At 40.4% G+C, this 23,603-nt stretch overlaps 1 protein-coding gene across 1 annotated transcript in view; it reads right to left on the bottom strand.

Moving 5' to 3' along the window:
* Positions 1-23,603, bottom strand: part of TMEM163 (transmembrane protein 163) — a 397,067-nt gene that overhangs the window by 45,477 nt on the left and 327,987 nt on the right. The window contains exon 5 of the mRNA XM_007937577.2: positions 21,326-21,422. Coding sequence (XP_007935768.1) covers positions 21,326-21,422 — 97 coding nt within the window. The remainder of the gene's footprint in view (positions 1-21,325; positions 21,423-23,603) is intronic.

The following is a 23,603-nucleotide window of genomic DNA, read 5'->3' as shown; positions in this document are numbered from 1 at the left end:
TACTTCTGTAAAGAGTCACAATCGACTCAATGGCAGTGGATTTCCCTCCAAAATGCATCTAACGATTCATTTTTTTAAAACTATATACTTTTTTTTAAGATATAATTACATACAATAAAAATATACAGTTTGAAGGATTCTGTCAACTGAACTTACCAATGTGACCCCAAAACAAAATATCTAACATTTCCATTACCCCAAAAGTTTCCTCATGCCCTTTCCAGTAAATTAACCTTCTCCCCATTCCCTACAACAGCTTTCTGATTTCAATCATCACAGATTAATTTTGTCTATTCTTGAATTTTACAAGAATGAAATCAAACAGTATGTTCATTTTTGTCAGGCTTCTTTTGCCAACATAACGGTTTTGCGATTCATCCATGTTGTTGCAGGTATCAGCAATTCCTTCTTTATTGTCAGTGAGTCTTATTCTAGCAATTAGTTTTACAGCCGTCTGTGTGAGAGGTTTTCAATAATTCAGTCTAAATGCCTCCTGCTGACACCAGGCTTTCTTATTTAGGTCCCCAACGGAGATGGGCAGTTAGTTGTTGATGCAAGGAACAGATGAAGAAATAGAAGGGAAACTTATGGGGTCTTATCATCTCCCCTTACTTAGGAATCCCTGGGTGGCACAAATGGTTAATGCACCTGCTTGCTAACCAAAAGTTTAGTGGTTCAAGTTCACCCAAAGATACCTCCAAAAAAAGGTCTTTCTACTTCTGAAAAACCAGGCACTGAAAACCCATGAGGCACTCAGAAAAAGAGAGCAAGAATAGTTGCACAATTATAAGAATAAAATCAATGTCACTGAATTGTACATGTAGAAACTGTTGGACTGGTATACATTTTATTGTGTATGTTCTCAACAACAACAACAACAAAAAATAAATTTAAAAGAAAGAAACAAAGAAAGCCCTGTGGAGCACAGTTCTGCTCTGATGCACACGGGATCTGTGTGAGTCACAGTCAACTCAAAGACAACTGGTTTGGTTTGTTTTTTATATTTACTTAGGAGACCATCTGCCTTCATGAGAGCTGTACCTTCAGGTAAAAATATCAGAGTGAAAGGAGCGCATCTGGAGGAGTTGCTAGGACAACGTCTCCCATCAATATCTAAGAGCTGCCTCTAAGGAGTAGGATTTCAATCACTGACCAAGACCTCAGCTCTCAGGATGTCTCAATGCAACTTTCCAACATCTTCAGTTTGCTAGGCAAAAGGTGAACCCCACCCTCTCTCCCCATCATCCCACCAATACCACTGACACTAATATAGAGGCAGGAGTATGAGTCAGCACCTGTAAGTCAAATTCACCTTCAGACTGATTTATGTTACCATGGAAAATGGACAACTTTCTTTTCTAACTGGTCAGCAGCCAGCCTCTGTAACACTATGGTCCTGAGTTTGTTTGCCCTGTCACCACCCCCACTTTCCTATACAGCCACATCTAGTGTTGTTTTTATTTGTGGACTTGCAAAGGAAAATCTTTTGTAGAAATATACATATATATTTCTGCCATGACAATCATCACTTTGTTTTGAATTTATTCCTTATTATAAATGAAACCAGCAGCTGCAATTCCAGGCCACAATGAACTGTGGCTACTAATAACAAACAAAGGCCATTACTGAATATTCAACCTGCTTCTTCCCTTAAAGACCAGCACTATCCTTTGTTATGAGACATGTGGCAGCAAATGGGGAAATATGGCGGCTCATGCTTATGCCTGCAAAAAGGCGTCCTTTGCCTTCCTAATGAGGACAAATTTCAAGCCATTCTGACACTACATGTGTTCTACTATTACCCGGGGAAATGCTAGTGCTGGCTGCATAATAAATATATATCGACTTACAGTCCCAGGTGAAATTAAAATAGTCACTCTTGTCCTCAGATCTTTTGTATCCTCCGTGGCAGATGAGGAAAACTGGCAGATGTGAAGGAAATTATACCAAACACGAGCCCTCAATTTCCACCTTGTTATTAAATTATATTGACAAATTGCTGTTGATTCACATTAAATGACTTTCTAATTTTTAAATTACCATCAGACCATTTCCATGTTAGAAGGGTCAAAAGTTGGTGGTTAGACCATCAGGTAAGCAGCCTTGGAGGCCCCGTGGACAGTGGAAATTGGGGTCACGGGTGAAACATAGAGACCAACCAGGGAGCCCCTGTCACTGGCACTCCCTGGCTGGGCTGATAGGCCTGATATATGAGACCCTGCAAAGCCTTTTGAAAGGAGCAGGTGCCTGGCTCCACAGGCAACAGAACGCTGTGGTCAGCAGGGTTATGGATGTGACAGAGGAGGGCGGAGCCACAGCCAATGAGGGACAAGGAGGGCACTCTGAAGTTCTTAGCTAACAATCAAGGTGCAGCCTGGCTTCTGTTAAATGAAGCATCAGTCAGATTTTTAATTTCTGATACAACGTAAGAAGTGTAAGAGTCTCTGGAGCCAAGGGCAACACTCACTGGGGTCAAGCTCTCTAGTCCCTGAACAAAATAACAGAATTTGATATGAGCCATACTGGCTAAACTCCAACACCTTCTTCACAACCCCTTCGAAGCGGCCTCAAGGAGCCCAGAGGTTCAGTGACCAGGAGACATTTAAAGTAAGGGGTGAGGGTTTCCTAAAGCCAAGCCCAAGTATAGCATCCCTTCAGCGAAACCCTTAAACACAGAGGTACTGTCATCTCTGAACAGCTCTGTTTTGCACCACAGTAGGTCTTCAGTGACCTCTTTTTGCTCTCTCCATTGGTATGAATACCACATTAACACCCTAGTATCAGACTAGAGAGTTCCTTATATAACAGTAATAACAATACAAAACCAACAAACCCAAACCCATTACCATCAAGTTGATTCTGACTCAATGATGATATGATGTGTTACAGAGTAAAACTACACCGTAAGATTTTAAATGTTTGTAATCTTATGGAAGTAGATTGCTAGTCTTTTCTCCCATGACACTGTTGGGTAGATCTGAACTGTCAATTTCTTCATTAGTAGCTGAGCACAAACCATTTGGATCACCCAGAGACCTTGATAATCAAGTCAATATTGTGTTCCACTACCTAAAAAAATGTAGCACTCTTCCTCTAATGTTGATTGATGCCCTTAAACCTCAGTTTTTCCAACTAAAAGGAAAAGAACAAGTAGTTCACAGCACTATGAATGTTTCTTTAAATATTTGAAAATGTCTTAAAAATCAAAACAAATTCCAGATAAAGGTGACAGATGTAATGTAAGCCCACTAAATGGCAGCATGGGCTTTTATTTGAGGCATGGATCCACAAATACAAGAAAACAAGGATAAGAGCCACAAAGGTTCAACATTTAAATAACAGGGAACCCAAAAAAGAGAACAAATAAAACACCTCTGGAGGGGGTGGTGATAAAATAATTCAGCACATGCATTCCAGAGTGAAAGGGTCTAAGTGCAGTGGGGGGCAGGGGCACCCTTGCCAAGGCTAAAAACTATAAACCTTCAGAACACTGAGGATAAATAGAAGATCTTACAAGCATCCAGAGAGAAAAACAGAGTGGTTTGGTTTTTTTGGTTTTAGTTTTGTTTAAAATGATTGGATATTCATATCACACTAGGTTTCTTTAAAGCAACACTAGAAATTAGAAGACAATGAATTTTCCCTTCATCATTCTATCAGAAAACTCATTTCGACCCAGGCAAACTACCAAGTAAGTATGAGGATAGAATACCAACTTGTTCAAACATTTAAGGTGTCAAAAAAAAAAAAAGAAAAAAACCTGCTTTCCCTGTCCCGCTTTCTCAAGAAGTTAATGGACTGGAAAATGTACAATTACAAAACAATAAAGTAAGCCAAGAAAGACAACAACATAGGATCTGGAAAATGTGATCCAACCTAATTAAAAAAAAAAAAACACTCCATCAGGTTGATTCTGACTCATAGTGACCCCCTTTGGGTTTCCGAGGCAGTAAGAAGTAGGTTGCCCAGTCTTCCTTCTGCAGAGTGGCTGGTGAGTTTGAATTGCCAGCCTTCTGGTTAGCGGTCAAATGCCTTAGGCTCTACGCCATCAAAGCTCCTTTCCAACCTAACAGTGAAGTAAAAGAAATACCCAGGGATCTCAAGATGGCAGCTGTGGAGACAGCCTACAGCAGGCTCAATCCAGACCAAAGCAGATCTGATGGCTCCAGACGAAGCCTCAGAAGATGAAACCGATAGAATATCTATTGTGTTTAAATATATCCAGAGGAGATTTACATAACAGGGCCAGAATTAGGCCTTAAATTAATGGTACATCAAAAATCAAGTTAAAATACACAGATGCAGACATACAATAGATAGTTATAAATGGAGATTTTTATTACATATTTATTTATTAGTACCAGGAAACATAAAATATAGTGCAAGGAAGGAAGGAACAAATCATGTGAGAATACAGGACTGAGCTCTGTATAACATTTACAACCATAATAACAGCAATGTTGGATTCAGAGCTAAGCAAAATGACTGTAAATATACTAGGAGGATAGAATATTTAGTCAATGCGAAGTACTTAAAGGTCAAACCTGAGTAGGACATCAATAAATCATGCCTAGAACTGAAAAATCAAGCAGTAGCAATATGAGCATGTTACTTAGCGATGTGAAGGTTGAAAGGAGTTATATAAATAGTTGCCTCTAGGCAGGAGGTTATTTTTGATAATAAACCATATAGAACAACTGACTATTCAACTATATACATCTATAATTTGCATAAAAATTAAAACTAAATATAAGGAAAAATTGGGGAGGGAATAGTAATTTCTGGGTGCTATCAGTCAGGGTTTAACCCAAGGCATGTATTAAAAGAAAATATAAGCATATATTTCATGGTGGTCTAACAGTAAGTCTTTCTTAACCCTCCTTCCTTTCCTGCCCCCAAACCAAACCACCACAACCCCATAGAAGACTGATATATTTTATTACTCTAAAATTAAATTAAATTAAAATTAAAAAGTAAGACTGCAAAAATGTTGCAAGAGAGTATTCTTGTTAATGTAGGTTATCTGAGTGATAAATGATAGATAAGCTCATCCAGAACTGACTCTGTAAGAAGCCAAGGCCAAACGAAGGAGGGGAAATCTAGAAAGGCAAGAGAAGAGGTCCAAAAAATTCAGACAAAAAAAGGGGAGTTCACATCTGTTGTTACTGTTGTGTGCCACTGAGTCGATCCCAACTCCTAGTATCACACAGTAACCTACAGAATGGAGTAGAACTGCCCCCATAGGGTTTCCTAGGCTCTAATTTTTACCACAGCCAATTGCCAGGTCTTTTTTCCTGCAGAGTGGCTGGTGACTTCGAACTGCAAACTTTTCAGTTAGCAGCCAAGCACTTAACCACTGCATAACTAGGGCTCCTTGGTTCATGTCTAGGACACAGAATAAGATGCTGAAAGATCAGAATGGGAAAAACTGCTGAGCAGACAGTTCCTGTGGGCATGCAGCCACTCAGGCAAGGAAGGAGGGTAGGAGGACGTCAGCATAATGCCCTAAGAGGAGCCAGCCCCAATCACAGCTGACTGTCTTCCTTCCCTCCCTCCTTCCCTCCTTTCCTTCTCCCACCTGTTCTTCTTCCCTCCAGTGCCTGCGAAGATAGGGCACTTCAGCTCAGCCTAGCAAGAGAAGAAAACCCAGCAAGGGCAAGCTTAATGGCCAGTTGGATGAGGCTGTGGTTTAAGGGATGCTGGAACCCTTCCAAATGGTAGGAACCTGGCCAAGCTAGACCTGGGCTAGCCTTACCTGCCTATATCATCTGTTCATATATGTCATGAGTACCATAGTGATGAGTAAAGAAATCAAGGCTGTCAATGTTGGGAAGTGGTATGGGAAAAAGCCTTCTTTATTGTCTATCTCCCAACAAAAACTAGTAGCCATTGAGCTGATTCTAATTCACGGTGACCCCATATGTTGCAGAGAAGAACTGTGCTCTACAGAGTTTTCCTGACTGTGATCTTTCTAAAGCAGACAGATCTTTCTTCTGAGGCATATTGGGTGGGTTTGAACTGTCAACCTTTTTGATTAGTAGCCTAGTGCTTAATCATTTACACCACTCAGGGATAAATGTCCACAGGAAGGTCACAGGTAGCCTCTATCTGGGGACTCCTTGACAGGTAAGCTCGTCTTAGTTATGTTCCTTCACTAAATGAGGTACTAGCCTATTTCCTACTACAGGCAGTGGCCTCATGCATGCCTACATTAATCCATTCAACAAGCATTCAATTCCTGCTTCATCCTAGGCTCAGTAGTAGGTGCTAGGAAGACAGCAAGTGTTAAGTCCTCAAACAGTTCACAGTGTACTTTGGTGGAGAAAAGAAATAAAAAATTACGTTGCAGTGTGTAAGGATCTACCATACAGATTACCATGAGGTGTCATGGAAGCATAGAGGATGGGTACCAAAACTGGGGTGGGTATGTGTTTGGGGAATTCCAGATGTAAGAGAATAGGGTTAGCAAAAGTAAAAAAAAAAAAAAAATACATCCCACATCTATTACATAAAAAATAAACAACTAATAAATAAGCTGAGAAACTAGATTATGTGAAAAAGCATGCTTTATCAGGACTGGAGGAAGACTCGTTAACAATCTGTGATAGGCACAGGATACAACCTTGCTTGCTGAAAGTAAAGAGAACCTGAAGCAGTTACTGATGAAGATCGAAGACTGCAGTGTTCAGTATGGGTTACACCTCAACATTAAGAAAACAAAACTCCCCACATTTGGACCAATAAGCAACATCATGATAAATGGAAAAAAGATTGATGTTGTCAAGGATTTCAGTTTACTTGGAGCCACAATCAATGCCCATGGAAGCAACAGTAGAGAAATGAAACAACATATTGCATTGGGCAAATCTGCTGGGAAAAAAAAAAAACCTCTTTAAAGCATTAAGAAGCAAAGATGCCACTTTGAGGACTAAGGTGTGCCTGACCCAAGCCATGGTATTTTCAATTGCTGCAAAAGCTGCACAATGAATAAGGAAGACTGAAGAAGAACTGATGACTTTGAATTACGGTGTTGGTGAAGAATATCGAATATACCATGAACTACCAAAAAAATGAACAAATCTGTCTTGGAAAAAGAATAGCCAGAATGCTCCTTGGAAGCAAGGAAGGTGAAACTCATGTACTTTGGTCATAATGTCAGAAGGAACCAGTCCCTGGAGAAAGACATATCCTTGGTAAAGTAGAGGGGCAATGAAGAAGAGGAAGATCTTTAGTGGAACGGACTGATACAGTGGCTACAATGATGGCCTCAAACATACCAATGATTGTGAGGATGACACAGGACTGGGCAGTGTTTTGTTCAGTTGTACACAGGGTCACTATGAGTTGGAACTAACTCAACAGCACATAACAAAAACAAGAGTTGCTACCAATATGACTATGACTCATGGAGACCCCATGTATTTCAGAATAGAACCGAACTCCACAGCATTTTCAATGGCTAAGTTTTCAGAAATAGATCATCAGGCCTTTCTTCCAAGGAGCCTGTAGATGGACTCCAACCTCATCTTTTGGTTAGCAGCCTTCACACCCACTAGCATAGCAGGTACTAACAGATGTTGGTGAGGGTGTCGAGAAATTGCAATCCTTGTGCATTTCTGGCAGGAATGTGCAATGGTGCAGCCACTGTGAAAACCGTTTAACCATTGTTCAAAAAGTTAAAGATATAATTACAGTATCATCCAGAATTCACAATCCTAGGATTTCAGTTTACTTGGAGCATCATTGGAAGCAAGGAGTCAAATAGATATGTGTACACCAGTGTTCATTACAGCATGATTCAAAACAGCCAAAAGGTGCAAACAACCCAAACGTCTATCAAGACATAAGTGGGTGAAAAATATGTGGAACATACATATAATGAAGTGTTACTCATCTATACAGAGAAATGAAATTGTGATGCATGCATCTAGCATGCATAAACCCTGAAACACAATGCTGAGTCAAATAAGCCAGATACAAAAGGACAAATATTGTATAATAGATCAAGACTAGGCAAATGCATAGAGATAAGAGTTTATTAGTGGTTATAAGAGGCTAGGGAAGGTGAAATGAGAATGAGTTTCTATTTGAGGTAATGAAATGGATAGTGATGATGGTTGTACAACACTGTTGTTAGGTGCCATCAGGTCAGTTCCAACCCACAGCAAACTTATGTACAACAGAGTGAAACACCGCCCAGTACTGTGCCATTCTCATAATCATTGCTATGTTTGAGCCCATTGTTGCAGCCTCTGTGTCAACCCATTTCATTGAGGTTTCACTGATCTTCTGCTTTACCAAGCATGATGTCATTCTCCAGGGACTGGTCCCTCCTGATAACATGCCCAAAGTCCGTGAGTCAAAGTTTTGCCATCCTCGCTTCTAAGAAGCATTCTGGCTATACTTCTTCCAAGAAAGATTTGTTCATTCTACTGGAAGTCCAAGGTATATTCAATATTCTTCACAGACAACATAATTCAAAGGTTATCAAAATTCTACTTTGGTCTTTCTATTCATTGTTCAGCTTCCACATGCGTACGAGATGATTGAAAATAGCATGGCTTATGTCAGGTGCAACTTAGTCCTCAAAGTGACAAATTTGCTTTTTAAAATTTTATAGAGGTTTCTTGCAGAAGATTTGCCTGGTACAATACTTCATTTGATTTCTTGATTGCTACTTCCATGGCATTGATTGCGGATCCAAGTAAAATGAAATCCTTGATGACTTCAATCTTTCCTCCGTTTATCATAATGTTGCTTATTGGTCCCGTTGTGAGGAATTGTGTTTTCTTATATTGAGGTGTAATCCATACTGATGAAGACTACTGTCTTTGATCTTCATCAGTAAGTGCTTCAAGTCATCATCTCTTTCAGCAAGCAAGGTTGTGTCATCTACATATTTCAGGTTGTTAATGTCTTCCTTAATCCTGATGCCACATTCTTCCCAGCTTATTTGCTCAGCATACAGATTAAGTAAGTATGGTGAAAAGGATACAACCCTGACACACATCTTTCCTGATTTTAAATCATGTGGTAACTCTTTGTTCTGTTTGAACGACTGCCTCTTGGTCTATGTACAAGTTCCTCATAAGCACAATTAAATGTTCTAGAATTCTTCTTTGCAATGTTATTCATAATTTTTTTAATGATCAACACAATCAAATGGCTTTGCATAGTCAATAAAACACAGGCAAACATCTTTCCGGTATTCTCTGCTTTCAGCCAAGATCCATCTGACATCAGCAATGATATCATTCATTCCACATTATTTTCTGAATTCAGCATGAATTTCTGACAGGTTTCTGTCAATGTACTGCTGCAACCATTTTTTTAATTATTTTCAGCAAAATTTTACTTGTGTGTGGTATTTATGACATTCTTTGATAATTTCCACATTCCGTGGGATCACCTTTCTTTTGAATAGACACAAGTATGGATCTCATCTGGTCAGTCAGCCAGGTGTCTTCCAAATTTCTTGGCCTACACAAATGAGCACTTCTAGTGATTCATCCATTTGTTGACATATCTCAATTGGTATTCCATCGATTCCGGAAACCCTGTTTTTCACCAATGCCTTCAGTGCAGCTTTGACCTGAACACTGACCTATTCTTTTTGATACTCTCTATTCTTCCCATCTTTTGATGCTTCTTGAATCATTCAATATTTTGCCCACAGAATCCCTCAATATCACAACTTGAGGGTCTGGCATTACACCAAACAATGTCCCACTGTTATTCATAAGGTTTTCACTGGCCAAGTTTTTAGATGATGATCACCAGGTTCTTCTTCCTAGTCTGTCTTAGTCTGAAAGCTCTGCTGAAACCTGTACACCATGGATGACCTTGCTGGTATTTGAAATACTGGTGGCATGGCTTCTAGCCTCACAGCAACACACACAGTACAACAAACTGACAGATGAGTGGTAGTACACAACATGATCAATGTAATAGATGTCAATGAATTGTAAACTTAAAAGTAGTTAAAATGGCAATATTTTTAAGATACATAGTTGACTACAATAAACTGTTTGAAAAATAGATGAATAGCAGGCAGAACCTGGTGGCAACACTTTCACCAAAGCATCTTATCACCAGCAAGGGGAAAATGACAAGGACCATAGATCTTGACAGTGAGAACATTAACTCAGCTCTTTCCCCTTATAACCTCCTACGCATGCACCCTTCCAAAAGAAAATGGCCAGCTGTACAGGTAATAAAGGAGGAAGTCTCAGAGTGCCTCTTAAAACAGGTAACCTTTACAGGTACCCACAGCCATGTTTTTTCCCCATGTTCTTCCTCTTTGGAAAATTATTTCGGGTAAATATCCTATATCAGTTCATCTTGGTCTCATTTACTTCTTAACTCCCCAAGGGGGCTGGGATGATCAGAGAGTTCACTTTCATAGGATTATTGGTGTTAAGAACTTTAGCCCAATGCCTCAAAAGTACTTACTAATAAAGTATCAAATGTTTCTCTAACAATGCTTTATGGCTTTGTCACCAGATACTCATATTCCAGTTATAGGTGGAATATTCCAAATCACCAGCACTACTCATGTGATAGCAGGTTGGAGCATACAGAAATTATAGGAGTACTCATCACTGGACACCTGGGCGGTACCAATGGTCAATGTGCTTGGCTGCTAACTGAAAGGTTGGAGATTTGAGTCTACCCAGAGGCACCTCATAAGAAAAGCCTGGCAATCTACTTCCAAAAAAAATCAGCCATTAAATTCATATAGAACACAGTTGTATTCTGCCACACATGGGGTCACCATGAGTCAGAATTGATTTGAGAACAACTGGTCATGGTAGTGGTGGTCCTGCAAGAACCCATTCCCAACTACACCACATAAGCAGAGATGTTTATTTTAGTCAATAGTCAGGAAATAAAAAACATTTGGTATGATTCTCTCCATTAGTTAAATATTAAAAACAAAACAACAGAAATGTTACAAGAATCACATTGTTCATATCATACTTAGGGAAATAAATGAAAAAAAAATTACCTTAAACTATTAAATAAACATCTTTTGAATTTTTTTTCTTTCTTCAAAGATTAGAAAGTGCTCTCAAAACCTCACAAGAAAGAAACACTAAATCTGTTTGTTCTCATATTCCAGATGGAGAAAACAAGCACCAACTGATTAAATAACCTTCCCAAGGTCAAGAACAGATACAGTAGAATAGCAAAGTACTCAGCCTTGATCCACCAACACCCACATTTGACAAACACTGAAACAAAAAAAATAAATAAATAAACACTGTTGTTACTTGCCTTTGAGTTAATTCAGACTCTTGAAACCCATGTATGCAGAATAGTGGTATCTTTAAATACAAAGAGGACCTTGGAGTAGGCTAGAAAGGCGGTGAGGAGGAATGAGCATGTTCCCCTCCCTCCTTCTTCATTATCAAACCCAGCAGCCACCTCAGACAGGTTTTCACAGTACCAATCAACATACAGTCATAGTACCAGTCACTGTTAGGTATTTCAAGGCCACAGGGCAGGTGCTTCAAGGAGTGTGAGTAAGTCCACTGCCATTCAGTAGAATGTGGACAAGTTCGAGATTTGGAGTTCATTCAGAAATCTATGAGACCAAGTCTCTGGGCCTCATTTCCTTCCCAGGAAACTGAGAGGGTTGTATTAACTTTTCTTACAGGCTGATTTTCAGCTGTCAGATTCTGTGGTCTTCCAGGATGCAACTCAAAGAACAAAAAGAGCCCTCAATCAGTTATCAAGAGATTTGGCTCCATTCATCATATGTCTCTGACACTGATACTGCATAGTCTGGAGGAAGTCATTTTACTTTTTTATCTGAGGATCCATTTCTGTATTACAAAATGGCAGTAAGCCTAATGCTTCTACCTATTTTAGAACCACTATGTCGGTCTAATGAAACATCAAGTTGAACGGTGCTTTGAGAGGTGGAATTTGCAGGAACGCATGACAGACAAAACAGAACCATGGTGTCAGAGTGCTCACAGACATATCACATGTACCCTGATTAAAACCCAGTGACGAAAAGAGAACCAATCAGAGACTCTTGTGTAGCCATTTCCTAGGTAACACTTGAGCTGGGAAACAAATCATACTATATGCAAAAGACTAAAAGAATACACTGTCCATGCTCCTAGAGTTTTGAAATGGTTACTACTCTCAAGAACCTGAGCCACCAGCAGGTACTTCCTGGCTGCTTCTGGCAATGCATAACAGTCATGTTTCAGCAAATCTCCTCCTACTCTCTGTCTCTGGTGACAGTTGTTATATTTAGCTGACTATTTACATTTTCTCCCTTTTATCATACACTGAGTCTTATTATTTCTCTATTTATAATTGAACTTTTAGTGGTGCTGTCAACACCCCAGGTATTAAATGTGTGGTTACAGGCAAGAAAATAAATGCTTACTTCTCAGCAACTTCAAATATTTGTCCTGCATGGATCTGGGCAGGATTCCTATCTGGCCTAACAATGTGAAGTCATTTGTAGCCAAGCTCAGCATCCAAGTGCACTTAAACTGCACATACTTCAAGTGCAGATTGATCAGCTCTGTCATATGTTTACACCTATTAAACTGTCACCAAGAATAAGATAATATTCCCATCACCCCTAAGAGTTTTCTCATGCCCCTTTATAGTCCCTCCTTCTACTCCTACCATTAGGCAACCACTATTGGCTTTCTTTCTGTCTCTATAGATTTGTTTGTATTTAAAATTTTATCTAAATGGAACAATGTATAGTACTCCTTTCGATCTTACTTCTTTTGCCCAGCTTAATTATTTTGAGATTAATCCATGCTGTTGTATGGATCAGTGGTGCTTTTTTTATTATTGAGTAGTATTCCATTTAATGGATATGCATCAGTTTGTTTATCCATTCACTTGCTGAAGGATACTTGAGTTGTTTCCAGCTTTTGACTGTTAGAAATAAAACTGCAAGAAACGTTTGTGGAAGACTCTTTACACAAATATATTTTTTCATTTCCCTTGGGTAAATATCTAGGAATAGAATGACAAGGTCATATAGAAATGCTTGTTTAATTTTTGAAGGAACTTCCCAATTACTTTTCAAAGTGGTGGTATATACCATTTTGCTCTCACCATCAATGTCTGAGAGTTCTCAATGTTTCACACATTGTTTTATTTTTAACTTTAGACATTCTAATGGGTATGCAGTAGCATCTTATGGTGGTTTTAATTTGTAATTCCCTCTTGACTAATAATACAGAGCATCTTTTCATTTGCTTATTGACCATTTATCTTCTCTTGTGAATTATATGTATAAATCTTTTGCCCATTTTTGTATTGCATTGTTTGTCTTTTGTCAAGCTGTAGTAGTTCTTTATACATTCTGGATACACGTCTTTCATCTGATATATGTGTTGTCTGTACTATCTTGTCATTTCCTTAATAGTGTCTTTGGGAGAGCTAAGATTTTTTATTTTAATGAAGTCCAATTTATCAATGTTTCCTTTTATCGTTCATACTTTTTGGTGCCATTATCTAAGAAAATCTTGCACAAGGTTGCAAAGATTTTCTTTTATGTTTTGTTCTAGAAGTGTTATAGTTTTAGGTTTTACCTTGAGGTTTATGAGGCATTTTGAGTTAATTTTTGTATATGGGTTGATTTCCATTTTTTCCAGTGAACACCCACCCATTGATTCAGCACCATTTGTGGGAGAGACTTCCCTTTTTCCTGCTCAGTTTTCTTGATGTTGTTGTTGAAAAACCATTGACCATATGTGTGCAGGTGTATTTCTGGACTCTCTTCTCCTTGAAACAAGCTCTAGTAGTGCAGTAGTTAAGGTATCCCATTGCTAACCAAAAGGTCAGTGCGTTAGAACCTACCAGCTGCTCCATGGGAGAAATATGAGGTATTCTGCTTCCGTAAATACAGCCTTGGAAACCCTATGGGGGCAGTTCTACTCTCCTATAGAGTCACTATGAGTCAGACTTGATGGCTGTGGGCTTGGTTTTATTTTCCTTGAACGTACTCAGCCAATAATAATCCACTTTCTTCAGTGCTCAGTTCTCTTCTGTTTAGAAGTTTGTAAGTCACTGGCTCTAGAGGTAATGAAGAGGCCAATTTTCTGAGGTAATTCTGAGAATTTTCCTGTCGGAAATAACTGAAGTGCGACACCATTGACAGCCCAGCACCATGAAATTCTGCCTTTCTCTGGGCTGTGATGGACAGAGAGTAGCTGGTGGGATGTTGGAGATCTTGACTAAGATCATGATTGTTTTTTAAGAATCACTAGTCAACACAACTCCAAAATTTAGTTATGCTTGCCATCATGTCACAGTAGAAGACAAATCTCTTTATTCCTAATGATGGATCCAGGAATTAAAGGTTATTGCACAAGAAAGAGTCTATCACATTACCGGATCCAAGCTGAGAAGAACATCCCTGAAGGTATTTCCTGAATAACTCATTGTGGCCAAGGCTCCCGGAATCAACTTATGAATCAGTCATTCATAAGTTATATGCTAAGCTCATCCCCCATATCCTTCTAGTTTCCTAGTTATCATACAAAGGAGGTGCCATTATTATATCATTGTACAAATGAGGAAACTGAGTCAAAAAAGATGAAATAACCTGCCCTAAGGGCCCCCACAGAAGAAAGACTGGGCAATCTACTTCTGTAAAGATTTACCACCTCAGAACCCCAAAGGGGGTCGCTATGAGTCGGAATCGACTTGATGGCAATGAGTTTGGTTTGGCTTTTGGAAGTGCCCCCTGGTAGGAAATGGCACAGCTTGAAGGTTTCTCTCTGACTTCAGCTTCTACACCTTTAACCCCAAGGCACCACTGCCTCAGGGTACTCAAAGTGAATCCTTCAGAAATTCATACCCATAGGTGAGGCACTTACCTCAGTAGATGTCTTGCTAACAGGGTGAAGTCACTTACTCAGTCCCAGCCCTCACTGCCCATTCCCCACTCCACTCCCATTTTCTTCTGTTAAAAGGCTTAGGGGTTTTCATACCGCTTGTACAGGATTCTCTAAGGGAGTTCCTCAAAGCTAGGGATGACTGCCTGAAGTCCATGAGAGAGCTACACTGTCTCCAGCCAGGGTGCCAGGGCAGGATCCCCATAGGCCAGAAGACCCCACAATGAAGCATGAGGGCAGCTCTGGGACCACAGCCAAAGGGAAAACTAAATCGTCCAGCCTGAAATTACTTCAGACCACAAGTTGGGGTATCTGATTAGTAATTCAGAAACCTCAACATATCGGAGTTTCAGGAGCAGCAACCACCATAGTGTTACGGTCTTCTAACGCCAATCATTTAAAAGAAATTGATTACTTGATCCTTACCATAAACCTATGAGGGACGTATTGCCTTCATTTTATGTATGAGAAGGTTGAGGATCAGAGTGGCTATGTGACTTGCCTAAGGTCACATGGTGAGAGTCAGAGAGGAGATTCCCCACACACCCCAACCTAGTCTAACGTAGCAAGCCCACATTCCTCTCACCATGCTGAGTAGGTTATCTAAAACTCTTCCATCGAAGTGATCCCATCTACCCCATGATCCCTCTTATTCCACACTGTCCTACTGCATTTTCCATTGCTTCCTGGTTAACCTGCTTTTGCGTTTTATAAGAAACAAAGTAGTGGATGGCACATCTTGGTTGCTGGCACAGAGTACAAAGGGCCCATGTGGCAGGAGTGGTGTAGGATGGACTGTGGCAGCATGCCCTTCTAGAGGATGAGGAGGAGATGCAGACAGGAGAGCCAGACTTAAAAAGTCATGGACACAAGACTATATAGGCCAGTACCACAGAGTCCAAGAGAGCCCTGGACTAGAGACAAGGTTCAAGTCTAGACTCTGCCACAAGCCAGCTAACCACCTCTCTGAATGAGTCAGCTTTCAGAACCCGAGTGTTCTTATCTAAAAGAAGTAGACCACCTGACTACTGTTACCAAGCTGGGGGGTGGGGGGAGGCCTGGGCAGCAGACTCATATTCTAAGGCTCCTCCAAGAGTCAGATTGGGTCTGATTTCTGCAGCAAAACACCAAGGGCCAGGTAACACCACTAAAGTTAGCGCCAACATCAGACTTGGGAAATTCTTAACTACACATCTTTCTTATCCCAAACTCACCTATCCTTGCACTCTCAGAATTGTGCAGCAGAAATTAAGAAGAAAACTGCCGGAGGGTGGGGTATGGCTGGGGTACTGAAGATGCTGTTCCCAACAGAACCCACAGTAACAAGTCAGTAGAAATACACGGAAAACTGGAAACTGCTCTAGAGGGCAAGGGTGAAGGAAACTCAGAGCTAAATCTACATGACATGGAGGCCTTGATGACCAGAGATCACAAACTTATAGCCACAGGCCTCATGCAGCTAAGGCATGCTTTACTTGGCATGCCTTAAACTGTCTACCCACCCCAATCAGAGCTTTTTTTAAATTTTTATATAGCTGCCAATTTATTTCATTTTAAATATATGTTTCCACTTTCTCTTAAGAACTTGGAAGATCAGACAACCCTGTTTGCAATCACACATGATACATAGACCTGGGCAGTTCAGGCCTGGCTCCCAGAGTTATTTCAGTTGGTGACTAGTAATTTAGATGAAGTATACTCCAGCCTTGAGTTGCAATACTGCAAGATTCTATGGGCAAAATAATGAATGATGCAGGCAGCATCAAAAGAAGATGGCAGGAATATAAAGAGTCACTATACAAAAAAGAGTTGGTTGATGTTCATCCATTTCAGGTGGTAACATACGATCAAGAACCAATGGTACTGAAGGAAGAAGTCAAAGCTCCACTGAAGGAACTGGTGAAAAATAAGCCTCCAGGGATTGACAGAATAACCATTGAGATGTTTCAATAAATGGTTACCACGCTAGAGGCACTTACTCATCTACGCCAAGTAATCTGGAAGATAGCTATCTAGCCAACTGACTGGAAGAGGTAAATATTTGCACCTATCCTCAGAAACCCAGAGAGGAGTTATTATGAGTCCATCCAACTTGACAGCAGTGGGTATCCCAAAGAAAAGTGATCCAACAGAATGTGGAAATCACTGAACAATATGATTAATATTGGACACAAGTAAAATTTTGGTGAAGACAATTCAAGAAAAGTTACAGTATATTGACAGGGAACTTCCAGAAATGCAAGCTGGATTCAGAAGAGGAAATGGAATGCTGATGTCAGATAGATCTGGGCTGAAAACAAAGAATACCAGAAAAATGTTTACTTGTGTTTTATTGACTATGCAAAAGGATTTGACTGTGTGGATCTTAACAAATTATGCATAACATCGAGAAGAATGGGAATTCCAGAATGCTTAATTGTGCTCATGAGAAACCTGTACATAGACCAAGAAGCTATCATTCAAATAGAACAAAGGGATACAGCATGGTTTAAAATCAGGGTAAGTGTAGAAAGCTGTAGTAGCGTAGTGACTAAGGCATTTGACTGCTAACCAGGAGATTGGTGGCTCAAACCCACCAGCCACTGCTTGGAAGGAAGATTGGGCAATCTACTTCCATAGGCATACAGCCTCAGACACCCACAGTGGGGTATCCATGAGTTGTATTCAACTCGAAGGCAGTGAGGGTATGTGTCAGGGTTGTATCCTGTCACCATACTTATTCAGTCTTTATGCTGAGCAAATAATCTGAGAAGCTGGACTACATGAAGGAGAATGTGGCATCAGGATTGGAGGAAGAGCCATTAACAACCTGTGATATGCAGATGACACACCCTTGCTGGCTGAAAGTGAAGATGACTTGAAGCACTTACTGATGAAGATTAAATACCACAGTCTTTAGTATGGATTATACCTCAACATAAAGAAAACAAAAATCCTCACAACTGGACCAATAAGTAGCATCACAATAAATGGAGAAAAGTTTAAAGCTGTCAAAGAATTGATATTACTTGGTACAACAACCAACACCTACGGAAGCAGCAGTAAAGAAATCAGATGTTGTATTACTCTGGGCAAATCAGTTGCAAAAGACCTCAAAATGTCAAAGAGCAAAGAAGACTAAGGTGTGCCTAACCCAAGCTATGGCATCTTCGTTCACCTCATATGCATATGAAAGCTGGACAAAGAATAAGGAAGACTGAAGAAGAGTTGATGCTTTTGAGTTGTGGTGTTGATGAAGAATACTGAAAGTACCATGGGCTGCCAGAAGAACTAACAAATCTGTCCTAAAGAAGTACAGCTGAAATGCTTCTTGGAAGTGAGAATGACCAGACTTTGTCCCACCTACTTTGATCATGTTGTCAGAAGGTATCACTCCTTGCAGGGTATCATGCTTGGTAAGATGGAGGGTCAGCAAAAAGGGGGAAGACCTTCAATGAGATAGATTGACACAGTGGTTGCAATGATGGACTCAAGTATGGCAAGGATTGTGAGGATGGTGCATAACCCAGTAGTGTTTCGTTCTGTTATACATAAGTGTACTATGAGTCAGAACTGATTTGATGGCACCTAACATCAACAACAATATTGTGGGAAAATGCTCTTTTTGAATTGCTGTAGGCCAGGGGGTGGGTCCTCTGGAGCAGTTGAGGAAGCTTACAGCCCCAGGACTAAAACACTGATGGCTGTGGCCTGAGGCATTTCCCTGGCCTGTTTATCAGGTGACTGGAGGGCCTTCAAGTCAGGGCCAGAACACAAGCTGCTTGAAGGCTCTTTTGATAACCTGCCATAACTCTGAAGTCATATTTTTTAAAACATAATCAAAAGAAAAACACAACAGTTCTCATCAAGTCAATTCTAACTTATGGAGACTCCCTGTGTGTCGGAGGGGAACTGTGCTCCATAGGGTTTTAAATGGTTGATTTTTCAGGAGATCACCAGGCCTTTCTTGTAAGGCATCTCTGGATTGCCTTAGACCCCCAGCCATTGGATTAGTAGTCAAATCTGTTAACCATTTACATCCTGAAGGCATCAAAACAATCCTATATCTTTTCTCTAGAGTTCTGACCAGATGACCAGAAAGTGTTGTGATTTTTAAATCCCACATTACAACTTATACAAGATGCAGTGGGTGTGGGTTTTCTAACTGGGTCCCAACTCGCAACACAACCCACTGCCGTCGAGTGGGATCTGACTCATAATGACCCCTCCTTGGGTTCTTGATGCGGTATCACTATGGAAGTAGATTGCCCAACCTTCCTTCCTAGGAGTGGCTGGTGGGTTTGAACCGCCAGCCTTCTGGTTAGCAGTCAAATGCCTTAGGCACTACACCACCAGCACTCCCAAGACTGGGCCGGTCTTGTCACAACTGTAATGCTCTTCATCCTCTCTAAATCCCTCTCAAACCAAAAGCAAACAAAACTCACTGATTAGCAGTCAAGTGCCTCATGAGAGATCCTAAAAGTTATCTACACTGGTAGTGACTGTTTCCAGTTGAAAGTATCTCAGCTATTGAGAAAAAACAAGCAGGACTCTGCAAGAACTCTGAGCAGTTATCCACTGTGCAGGTTAGATCTGCCAAAAATAGCACCTAAGGCATTTGACTACTAACCAGAAGACTGGTGGTTCAAACCCACCAGCCACTCCTCGGAAGGAGGATGAGGCAATCTACTTCCGTAGTGATACTGCCTCAGAAACCCGAAGAGGGGTCGCTATGAGTCGGGTCCGACTCGATGGCACATAACAACAACAACAACAAATAAGATGGGAAGGGAGCTCTGGTAGCATAGTGCCTAAGGCACTTGACTGCTAACCAGACGGCTGGAGGTTCAAACCCACCAGCCACTCCTAGGAAGGAAGGTTGGGCAATCTACTCCCGTAGTGATATTGCCTCAGAAATTCAAGGAGGGGTTGCTATGAATCGGGTCCGACTCAGTGGCACATAACAACAACAACAACAAATAAAATGAGTTAACTATCATAGTGTTAACAACACCCACCAATGAATATTCTTTGGAGGCAAAGCATGTTCCCATTCCTCTTTAAAATGCAAAGATGTTATCTAACTGGGTAACTAATGTATAATCGCACTGTCTTCATGTCTTACCTATGATTAGGATTTCTAATAGATTGGAACACTGGACAGGTAAGACTGATAAAGAAAAAGGATGGAAAACTCCAGGATGCCAAGCAAGCATGAAGACTAGTGTGAGATAGGATAATAATTAGGAGGAGAGGTGAACAAGAGTGTATCAAAAGTTATAGTTTGCTTACTCACTCTGCTTCTGGAAGAGACTAAAAGCCATAGACAGGCACATTCCTAACCTGGTATCCATCTGTCCTTCCTGCAACTGATACATTAGCCAGCAAGCTTCTGATAAACTACAAAGACATACAATAGTGAAGATCCTGGAAAGTTAGTAAAGGTATAGCTCTAATCTCAGTTTTAAAAAGTGGGGATTAACAACTTAATGGATTTGCTTTAATACTTCTATTAAATGTAACAGAATGTCCTATTCTGTTTTCAATTTCTTCATAAAAATACACACACACACACATACACATACAAACACGAATGCACTGCATCATCCCAAAAAGGATTAACATGTATTTTTCTAGAATAAAATTAAAGGTCTAATAATTTTAGCCCTACATAAGGTGGTGCAGGTAGCCAAGCTCAAATCAAATCACATAAGAAAAGCCCATATTTTTCATTTAAATCTCTGTGCAACTTGTACACAGAAGAATTATTGTAATGGCAGCAGCATCTTCTTCTGATAACCAAATCAGCTGCCTTTTGTGAAGACTGCCTGATAGAAAGTCATTAAAATGTTTATTTTCTTGGGCATTCTTAAGGGAAGAAACAAAAGAAAAAGAATCAGAGCTCAGATAATAACCCTCACCAAGAGGACAAGGCAGCTAGACATATTTTACTATGAAATTACATCCTTGAGTTTCTGCATCTAAATTTCAGTAGTGCCAGGAAACCTAATGTGAATAGATTTCTGTATTGAATTAAATGAAGTGCAAAGGAAAAAAAAAATGTTATTACAACAATCATTGAATGGATGCAGATCAACAAATGCAAACAGATCAACAGATACAAACAAACTGGATCACTGTGCTATATAAAAATAACCAAATTTAACTTTTCACACACACACACACACACACATCTTGTTTTTAAAATAGTCAAAAGATCTAAGGATGGGGACATAGAACCTAGTACTAGCTCAACTATTTGGAGGCTTTTCATCTTACCTAGAGCTCTTCTCCGCTGAGTCAGTCACATTCCTGAAATGAGTTATTTCATAACCCCCAAAATATACGAAATATATATACCCTCTCAATCTGCCCAATTCCCCACAGTAATTCCATCACAAGAAGCAGTGCAGGAGCTGGCACCACTAAGAGAGATTAGAAAAGTAGACTTAGGATCTTACCACTTCTGGAAGCAGCCTAGTTGAGAGGTCATGGATAGCTTTGACAACTATACATATGGATGACAGAAGAAATATCACCCCCAAGATGACACAGGCTCTGCAAAGAAACAAAACATTGAGAATCTTAACTGGGAGAACTCCACCTTGCTGAAGATTTGGCACAATGACACTGACAATAACACAGCCAGAGCACTGGCATCCAACTGTAATTAGCCACACTCCACAGTGACCACCCAAAGTCCTAAGACTGATAATGAGTCATTCTTGGAGAATACAGCACAGTGCTGTCATCACCAATGTCAGCCCCACTGTGAAGAGTCTCAACAGCCTACATAACCTCATAGCAGCACATGAATGGGGCACGGGAAGGGTCTTCAACTGCCTGACATCCATCCCCTCTCTGGCAGCACAAAGTTCCACCCCTCCTCCAGCTTGAGGGCATCAAGTTCAGCTTAGAAGCTCTGCCATGAGGCATCCCACCATTACCACCTGAACATGAAAGGAGGTGAGAGCACAGAGCACAAAAAATTACCCACTAATGTTAAATGCCGGAAAAGAAAAATCTACTTTCATGTCTCTTTCTGATATTATGTAATAAACTAGAAAATCAAACCAGACACTGTCATATCGATTCCAACTCATGGTGACCCTATGTATGTCAGAGTGGAACTGTGCTCTATAGAGTTTCAGTGTCTGGTTTTTTGGAAGTAAAACTTTATCCCAAGGCATCACTGGGTAGACTCAAACCTTTAACCTTTCAGTTAGCAGCTGAGGGCATTAACCTTTTATACCACTCAGGGAGCCCATGACATAATAAGCACCTTTACATTTTCCCAAAGATAAAAAGGAGCAATGGTTTGATGCGAAGATAAGACAGACTGTTTATGATAAGACAGAGTGAGTCTCTAAAAGGAAATGAGAGAAGGGAAAGAAGGAGGGGTCAGACAAGATATCAGTCACAGGAGGAGGCAGGAGCACTTTAGGGATGAGGTGCAGGGTGCAGCGAGAAGGTCTTATACGCACACGTGTCATGCATCCTTATAATAAGTCCTGGGGGAAGAAACATACACTCAAGGGGAGAAAAGATAATGCAGCACTACAGACACACATCAATATGAGCGAAGAACATAAGGCATTGAGCCTGATGCAGGTAACCAACAGTCCTGAGTCATGATTAGAGGGCAATGTGGACAGCAACCAAGAGGATGGTCACCAAGTAGCAAGCTGTATTCACTGGGAGAGCCCTGCACAACCAGACATTACAGCCAGAGCAGGAATTCCCAGGGCAGAGGGGATCAAAGCAACTGACCCCTGAGCACCAGCTGTGCCCATGTGGAAGACAACTTCAGTCAGCTGAGCTGCCCCAAGCTTGTAGGTACCCATGAGTAGATGGGATGCTGTGAGGTCTCATTACAGGACAAGAGCCTACAGTTAGCTAAGACTCCAATATAAGGTTTTCTTCCCAGGTTTTCCAAATCAATTTATTAATTCTGATTATCCTGACAGATGGCATCATTAATATTGTTTAAAAAAACCACTTAAAATTAGCCAAACATCTAAGATAGTAGTCACATGTACAAAATATATACAAACTAAATCCATTTACAAAGTAATGTTGTTGGTAGGTACCATCAAGTCAGCTCCGACTCATAGTGACCCCGTATACAACAGAATGAAACAATGTCTGGTCCTGCTCCAGCCTCACAATCCCTGCTATATTGGAGCCCATTGTTACAGCCACTGTGCCAAACCATCTCATTAAGGGCCTTCCCCTTTTTCACTGACCCTCCACTTTACCAAGCATGATATCCTTCTCCAGGGAATGGACCCATCTGATAACATGACCAAAGTAGGTGAGACGAAGCCTGGCCATTCTCTCTTCCAAGGAGCATTCCAACTACACTTCTTCCAGACCAGATTTGTTAGTAATACTATTTTGTAATAATACTATTTTACAAAAGAATAGATAGCATAATTTATAACTGACCACAACTTCCGTATTGAGAAATGATTGTAAAATTAAAACCCAAGATAAAATTGTACACTGTATATTCTGAGTGATTTACATCTTAGAAAACAAAGGTTAAGACTCTAAGGTAAGTTTTGTGGCATATTCTTTCCTGTTCACAAAGCCCTGAGTAACTAGCAGAGATTCTTTGATTGACCTTTCTGGCAAACTTAAGGACCCATCTGTGATAGTTGAAGATCTGTCAACTTGGCTGGACTTCACTTGTGAGTGGTGTTTCCCATGATGGATCACATGACTACGTCCTAAGCG

This window comes from Orycteropus afer, unplaced genomic scaffold (assembly GCF_000298275.1).
Source record: "Orycteropus afer afer isolate SDZICR_OR568_19922 unplaced genomic scaffold, OryAfe1.0 scaffold00004, whole genome shotgun sequence".
NCBI classification, from domain to species: domain Eukaryota; kingdom Metazoa; phylum Chordata; class Mammalia; order Tubulidentata; family Orycteropodidae; genus Orycteropus; species Orycteropus afer.
Note: the sequence above shows the minus strand (reverse complement) of the source record. Positions and strands in the feature narration are given on the sequence as shown.